This window comes from Triticum dicoccoides, chromosome 6A, assembly GCF_002162155.2.
Source record: "Triticum dicoccoides isolate Atlit2015 ecotype Zavitan chromosome 6A, WEW_v2.0, whole genome shotgun sequence".
Taxonomy (NCBI): Eukaryota; Viridiplantae; Streptophyta; class Magnoliopsida; order Poales; family Poaceae; genus Triticum; species Triticum dicoccoides.
In genome coordinates, this window is record NC_041390.1 from 130197171 (window position 1) to 130205906 (window position 8736).

At 43.5% G+C, this 8736-nt stretch overlaps 1 protein-coding gene across 1 annotated transcript; it reads left to right on the forward strand.

The window, feature by feature from the left end:
- Positions 1–583: 583 nt before the first annotated feature.
- LOC119316245 (proteasome subunit beta type-3-like) lies at positions 584–3455 on the forward strand. Its single transcript, XM_037590554.1, has 7 exons — positions 584–741; positions 863–1044; positions 1165–1272; positions 1758–1847; positions 2451–2535; positions 2673–2767; positions 3109–3455. The coding sequence occupies exons 1-7, from the start codon at positions 736–738 to the stop codon at positions 3155–3157; spliced, it is 615 nt and encodes a 204-aa protein (XP_037446451.1). The 5' UTR covers positions 584–735; the 3' UTR covers positions 3158–3455.
- The last annotated feature ends 5281 nt before the right edge of the window (positions 3456–8736 follow it).

Here is an 8736-nt window from a genome sequence, read left to right on the forward strand (position 1 = left end):
ATTATCATACAATTCAACATTTCTTAATATGTGGTCAACATTTTTCTATACATATTTAACATTTTCTAAGTATTTGATTAACATTTTTCAAACACTTGTTAAACATTTTTTTAAAAATGCTTGATTAACATTTTGAAATACTTACTCAAATTGTTTCATACACATTTTTTTGTATTCATTTTTGATACATAATAAACATTTTCTCTATACGCACTTAAAATTTTTCAAATGCTTGGTCAACATTTTTAAAATATTTTATCTAGATCGATATTTGTAATATATTTATTTAGAATATTTGGAATTGTAAAAAAATTTAAAAAAGGAAAGCAAAAAACAAAAATAAAAAAGTAATAAATAAACAAAACAAAAAACGAGGTTGAATGTTCCCGAGTGTCTGGCCGGCCCAACTCGTGCCACGCTTGAGCGAGACTTGTCCTGGTCTCGCATGAAGCGAGACATATCAGCGCCCTCTCTAAGCAAACCATCTAGGCCTCTATATACCCCCCTCAAAAAAATAAAAATATAGGCCTCTATATACCAAGTCTGGGCCGTAAATTAACTGCCTCGGACTCGCTCCGAGACTCTTGACTGACTACTGGGCCACTGCGCGAGACCCAATTACAGAGGACTCGCCGCTTTTCTTTTCGTCGCCGGATACACAACCGAAGCCGCCGCGCTCCGCCGCCTCCTCTCGCTCCGCCTCCGCCTCCGCCGTCTGTTGCATACCTGCCGGCCATGTCGGTGAGTGCCCTCCGCAACCGTACCCTCCGACCTCCCTGCTTCCATCCCCATCACGCAAAACCCTAGCTCCTTTACCCGCTTCCCCCGTCTGATCCGCGCTGCCTCGTCCCCACCTCCGCAGATCTTCGAGTACAACGGGAGCGCCGTGGTGGCGATGGTGGGGAAGAACTGCTTCGCGATCGCCAGCGACCGGCGCCTGGGCGTGCAGCTGCAGACCGTCGCCACCGACTTCCAGAGGGTGTTCAAGATCCACGGCAAGCTGTACATCGGCCTCTCCGGCCTCGCCACGGACGCCCAGACGCTGTGGGTCTCCAATCCCCGATTGGCGGTTTCTGGTTGCTTGGCTGATCGCCCCTGATTTGGTGGCTTTCGTCGGTTTAGGGTTTGGGTCTGATGTCTGTGTGTGCTGCGTCACGTGTGCAGGTACCAGCGGCTGGTGTTTAAGCACAAACTGTACCAGCTTCGGGAGGAGAGGGACATGAAGCCCGAGACCTTCGCCAGCCTCGTCTCCGCCCTCCTTTACGAGAAAAGGTGAGAAGCTTCAAGTATCGGAACTCCTGGTAGCTTGATTTGGAGCATCGTGCAATTTGTGGTCGTGTTAAGAGCAGAGCATATGAACCAGCGCTGAACATGGGAAGTAAATTTAGACTTGCTGAATTGCATTGTGGCGACTGGTTGACTATGTGAAGTAGGGTTGGCGTGCCTTCTATTGGGTTAGTCTCCACATAATTTGGGATAAAAAAAAATGATGATTGATGATATAGCTGGTGCTACAATTCCAAATGTTACCCTCTGATGCATAGGTTAATATTTTGCGTAGTTATGTTGATGTAATTGTGCAATTCCTCCTCTTGTCGCAGTCTGTGTCATGATCATATTTTTGATTAGCTGAAATGTGTAGGATGTTTGTGTAGATACAGTATAACTTTTTTTTTTCTTATCCTTCTGTCTTATTACCACCTCTTATATTTGCTGAACTATGAGGACAGCTAACAGAGTTATTTCATGATATTTAGGTTTGGGCCATACTTCTGCCAACCAATTATTGCCGGGCTAGGTGAAAAGGATCAGCCATTTATATGTACCATGGACTGCATTGGTGCTAAGTATGTATCATATATCTTTCTGTGATCTTTTCCGTTACATGTGTTACAATGCTACTTCCTTCTCAAAAGTACAATTGACTTGAATACGGCTGTAGGCTATGTTTTATTCACATACTTCCATTTATAGTACCTATCTCCCATGGGCATGCTTTGGCTCAGTCAGAATCCTCGGATGTATTTAATCTTTGGTTAAGATTGCTTATTGTCAACTGTCATCCAAGTATTGGCAATTCTAAGGTATGGGATTTATAGGGAGTGAATGTTGAACCACAAGGTTCAGAAAACACCAAACAAGGCTATAAAAGGCATGAAAAACAATTAAGTAACTAAATATTGACCTATATAATGTTAGTACGTATATGCTTTGGAAAGGTTATCTTGTTTTAGTGTTGCCCAGGAGCCGTACAAAGTTGTATTGTTAATGTAGACAGCATGTGCTATGCTAATATACCGTTCCCATCTGTACTTTCCTGGAACCACAGACCGCAGTGCTTCATGTCTCTTGATACACGATGATGGTGATTCTTGAACCGTATGCTGACTTCCTGTGCAGCTATTATATCTGTAGGAGTTAATCTGATCAAAAGTGGTTCCTTTATGCAGGGAACTGGCAAAAGATTTTGTGGTTTCTGGTACTGCTTCGGAATCACTATATGGTGCTTGTGAGTCCATGTACAAACCAGACATGGTTCGTTTCCTTACTCGAGACATGTGTACACGCTAATTTCTTTTATGTAGTTCCTCATGCAAAATGCTATGGTAATTTCCCTTATCTGGTTTTGTACTGTAAATATGACAATTCTTTTAATCATTTTTTTGGTAAAGGAACCCGAAGAACTATTTGAGACCATCTCACAAGCATTGCTGTCTTCTGTTGATCGTGATTGCTTGAGTGGTTGGGGAGGTTATGTTCTTATTGTGTAAGTTACACATATATTTCAAACTCTTACATAGTATACCAAGTATGCATGCGAGTGTGTGACCATCGCTGTGCTGACCGACTCACAATAATTTATTCATTATTAGGGCACTTTGTATGCATAAGGTCATCTCTAAATTTGCTAATCCCAGGAAGATGTGTTATAGTTTGATATTTGAACTGAGCATTAGATTTATTGAACCAACATGTGCTATTATACACCATAAGAGTAGTAATTTTGCGAAGTAGTACCATACTAGAGATCAGAGGAAGGTGCTTTGCCTTCTAGTATGCCTTTGAAGTCCTTCCTGATATTCTGATTCTCTGTTTACCTGGTTGCAGAACGCCCACTGAAGTTCAGGAGAGAGTGCTTAAGGGGAGAATGGACTGATTTCGCAACACCTGCAGTCCTAGTTCACACATGAGATTGTTCAACCTAAAACCCGTGTGATCTACTCTTTCTGTCTGTGCTCAAGCACTTCTTTGTTCGATGCTACAACTTGGAATTTAACATGCCACTGAAATCTGAAATCTGAAATCTGAAATTGAGATCATGTGTGCCTGTGCACTTTGTTCCAGAATTACAGCCTCCAGTCTGAGCAGGCTTTTGTTTTGCCTGTTGAAACTGGAGGCAACTATTGCACATGACATGTCTCTGATATAGTAGTTCGGCTTGTTTGGTTCGTGTACTATGCTTGTCACCCTCTGGGAGTTTGATAAATTTGATTGATCAGTGAGGATCGTATACTCGTATGCCTGTTACTTACAAAATTGTGGTAAGATTGCTTTTATATAGGCAAGCCAAAGCACTGTGCCTATTCTGACGACCTATATTATGCATTTTGACATGCATTCTCGCGACCCTTGTATAGGAATGAAACATGCTCGGACATCTTTCCCTTTTTGCATCACACCAGTGCACACTAATATAGTATTGCCATATCCTAATCCCATGTACCTATCACTTGCCTTATCTCCTCAAGATATACCAGTAGAAAATGAGATCTCCCACACGAACGGCGATCTTCGGTTGCGTCAGCCGACCAGTGTTTTCGCCGGCGCGGCGGAAGCAGAGCACGTAAAGAAACCACTGCCTGCATGCATGTCAACTTAAGTGACTTTTGTAAAGATGGCATGTAGCAGCACGTCGCGGTCGCCTGACATGTACGGCCATTCGCTCAAATCATACAATTGCCTGATCAATTCCTACAAGAATTTTTTACACGGCACACAGAACACTCCTCCGTTTCCCGGTTGGTATCTTGCTTGCTCATGGGAGAGCGGGAGAAGAAGGGAGGAGGAGAAGTTCCCCGGGCTGCAGGGCTCGTGAGCGACAGCGGTGGTGACCGCCCGCGGCCACGCGTCGTCGGCAGCGGAGGGGAGGGATCTCTCCGGCCAGTTGAGCTCGACCTCATCGGCACGGTCGGTGCGGAGGCACCTCTGGGTTTGCCGGCCGCCGTGTCGGCGGAGGCCGAGCAGGAGCCGCGGCAGCTGTTCCGGTGCCACTACTGCCGGCGGGATTTCTACAGCTCGCAGGCGCTCGGCGGGCACCAGAACGCGCACAAGCGTGAGCGCACGCTCGCAAGGCGCCACGCCGGCGTGCCAGCGCCGCTCGGACAGCACGGTTACTCCTTCGCCATCCACGGCGGGCTCGGTGCGCCGGGGCCTGGCGAGCTGCCGAGCTGGTTCGGCGCATTCAACGTCCGGAGGGCGGCTGTGGCGGCGTTCGGCGAGGAGGAAGGCTGGCGGCGGCGGAGTGACGGAAGTGTTGGCCACTGTGGTGATGGCGATCAGGAGCTGCGGAAGCTTGACTTGACGCTAAAGCTGTAATCGTAGTAGATCTTTGGTGCTACTACCCATGGATTAAGTACTTAAGAGTATGTGTGTAAATAGTTTTGTTGCAAAAAAGATGGCATGTGATGAGAATAAGCAACACATAGTACTACTCCCTTCGTTCCTAAATACTTATCTTTCTAGGCATTTCAACAAGTGACTACATACGGAGCAAAATGAGTGAATCTACACTTTAAAATATGTCTACATACATCCGTATGTAGTAGTCATTTGAAATGTCTAGAAAGACAAATATTTAGAAACGGAGGGAGTAGATCATAAGTTTAGAAACATTTGAGAGCTCTTGTGAATACACTGATATTCCCTCGCAAAAGAAAAGAATACACTGATTTTGTTTTTTGAGGGGAAGAATACACTGATATTGATGTGCGGAAAACTACAAATCGTAGCTTTGGAGTCGGTCCTCAAAGTCGGTTTCTGGTAAAAGAAATTTTAGCCAACTAATTGGTGCAAACATGGTGGTCTTAGAGCATGCCCAATGGATGACTTATTGCTGCTATGAAATCAGGGGCGGAGCCAATTTTTTTTACCATTGAGTTCAGTCATTGACTTGTTATAAGGATTTGGTACCGATAAATTAATTATAACTTCAAATCTATACCATCTCAAGAAGTGTTTGGCACTAAAACACAACATACATAATAAAGATACGACATCACTTATCACATATTGTATTACATTAAAAACTGAAAGAGTGCGGCACATACCAGTTGGATGACATTGAATGAAATGGAGAGCTGTTGAGCAAAGTAATGCACATAATAAAGTGAATAATATTGCAAAATATTTGCTTTCAATTGAACACACCATACATGTTGCTTTCCCCATCACACTATTGTCCTCTGACACACATGTTGCTTGCCCCATCATATTATTGTCCTCTGACCTGTTTTATGCTTAATCAAATATTAGTGAATAATTTTTTAAGAGTAGCCTTGCGACAAATTGTTGATGTTTCCTTAACATGTTAGACTCCAACTAACCGTTCAATGATAAATCCTAGATTGCTAAAGTATTTTGAAAGAATTGTCATCTGCTCTTTGCCAGACACATCGGTAACCTCATCGATCAACAAACTGAATATATTACCTCTGATTTATGCAGTAATATAATTCAAAATTTCTACATACTCATTTGGCAACATCTTTAACTCGTAAGAAAACATAAATAGTAGGCAATATAAAGTCATGATGAAGTCCCCTTTGTAAAATAATTGGGAATTACCTTCGTTAAACTATCCTAGATTAAGTCTCTATTCATACCCGCAATATCCATGTGTGGATAGACATAATTAAGTGGTGGCATGTAAGGTCACTTTGTTAAATATGTGCACCTAATCTCATCTTACTTCCTCGACTTCTTGTGTACTTCTAAATTATCTTCTGATCGCTGAATCATAAGGCAATTCACTCAAACTATTTTATCTTTAAATGGAAAGGCTTCAGAAGACTACTCATGGAGAAATTTGATGCACTTTGACAACGTCTAATGGGTGGCCTTGAAGTGCTAACATCATTATCTAAATCTGATGATGATTTTTTTTGAGGAAATAAAATTCGACATCCTAGATCAATCAAAGTACATGGAATCACTGAATAACTAACTGGAAAACTATGGGATACCAACTACGATATACTCCCTCCGTTCCTAAATATAAGTCTTTGTAGAGATTTCACTATGAACCACATACGGATGTATATAGATGCATTTCAAGTTTAGATTCATTCATTTTGCTTCGTATGTAGTCCATCTAGTGGAATCTCTATAAAAACTTATAGTTAGGAACGGCGGGAGTACACAATAGAGAGGAGATGTGATGAAGTGCAACCTCAAATTTGGTCCAGGGAGCCTTCCTGCTGCCGACCTGTCCTTGTCGCCTCATCTCTGTGTTGGGAAACGTAGTAATTTCAAAAAATTTCCTACGCACACGCAAGATCATGGTGATGCATAGCAACGAGAGGAGAGAGTGTTATCTACGTACCCACGTGGACCGACTGCGGAAGCGTTGACGCAACGTAGAGGAAGTAGTCGTACGTCTTCTCGATCCGACCGATCCAAGCACCGTTACTCCGGCACCTCCGAGTTCTTGGCACACGTACAGCTCGATGACGATCCCCGGGCTCCGATCCAGCAAAGCGTCGGGGAGGAGTTTCATCAGCACGACGGCGTGGTGACGATCTTGATATTCTACCGTCGCAGGGCTTCGCCTAAGCGCTGCTACAATATGATCGAGGTGGAATATGGTGGCAGGGGGCACCGCACACGGCTAAGGAACGATCTCAAGGATCAACTTGTGTGTCTAGAGGTGCCTCCCTGCCCCCGTATATAAAGGATCCAAGGGGGAGGGGGCGGCCGGCCAGGAGGAGGACGCAGGAGGAGTCCTGCTCCTACCGGGAGTAGGACTCCCCCCCCCAATCCTAGTTGGAATAGGATTCCCCGAGGGGGAAAGAGAGAGAGGGCGGGAGGCGCGCGGCCCACCTTGGGCTGACCCTTTCTCCTTTCCACTAAAGCCCACTAAGGCCCATATAGCTCCCGGGGGGTTCCGGTAACCTCCCGGTACTCCGGTAAAATCTCGATTTCACCCGGGACACTTCCGATATCCAAACATAGGCTTCCAATATATCAATCTTTATGTCTCGACCATTTCGAGACTCCTCGTCATGTCCGTGATCACATCCGGGACTCCGAACTAACTTCGGTACATCAAAATGCATAAACTCATAATAACTGTCATCGTAACGTTAAGCGTGCGGACCCTACGGTTCGAGAACAATGCAGACATGACTGAGACACATCTCCGGTCAATAACCAATAGCGGGACCTGGATGCCCATATTGGCTCCTACATATTCTACGAAGATCTTTATCGGTCAGATCGCATAACAATATACGTTGTTCCCTTTGTCATCGGTATGTTACTTGCCCGAGATTCGATCGTCGGTATCCAATACCTAGTTCAATCTCGTTACCGGCAAGTCTCTTTACTCGTTCCGTAATACATCATCTCACAACTAACATATTAGTTGTAATGCTTGCAAGGCTTATGTGATGTGCATTACCGAGAGGGCCCAGAGATACCTCTCCGACAATCGGAGTGACAAATCCTAATCTCGAAATACGCCAACCCAACATGTACCTTTGGAGACACCTGTAGTACTCCTTTATAATCACCCAGTTATGTTGTGACGTTTGGTAGCACCCAAAGTGTTCCTCCGGTAAACGGGAGTTGCATAATCTCATAGTTATAGGAACATGTATAAGTCATGAAGAAAGCAACAACAACATACTAAACGATCGGGTGCTAAGCTAATGGAATGGGTCATGTCAATCAGATCATTCACTTAATGATGTGATCCCGTTAATCAAATAACAACTCATTGTTCATGGTTAGGAAACATAACCATCTTTGATTAACGAGCTAGTCAAGTAGAGGCATACTAGTGACACTCTGTTTGTCTATGTATTCACACATGTATTATGTTTCCGGTTAATACAATTCTAGCATGAATAATAAACATTTATCATGATATAAGGAAATAAATAATAACTTTATTATTGGCTCTAGGGCATATTTCCTTCAGTCTCCCACTTGCACTAGAGTCAATAATCTAGTTCACATCGCCATGTGATTTAACAGCAATAGTTCACATCACCATGTGATTAACACCCATAGTTCACATCGATATGTGATAAACACCCAAAGGGTTTACTAGAGTCAATAATCTAGTTCACATCGCTATGTGATTAACACCCAAAGAGTACTAAGGTGTGATCATGTTTTGCTTGTGAGAGAATCTTAGTCAACGGGTCTGCCATATTCAGATCCACATGTATTTTACAAATTTCTATGTCAACAATGCTCTGCATGGAGCTACTCTAGCTAATTGCTCCCATTTTCAATATGTATCTAGACCGAGACTTAGAGTCATCTAGATTAGTGTCAAAACTTGCATCGGCGTAACCCTTTACGACGAACCTTTTTGTCACGTCCATAATCGAGAAACATATCCTTATTTCACTAAGGATAATTCTGACCGCTGTCCAGTGATCTACACCTAGATCACTATTGTACTCCCTTGCCAAATCAATGCAGGGTATACAATAGATCTGGTATACA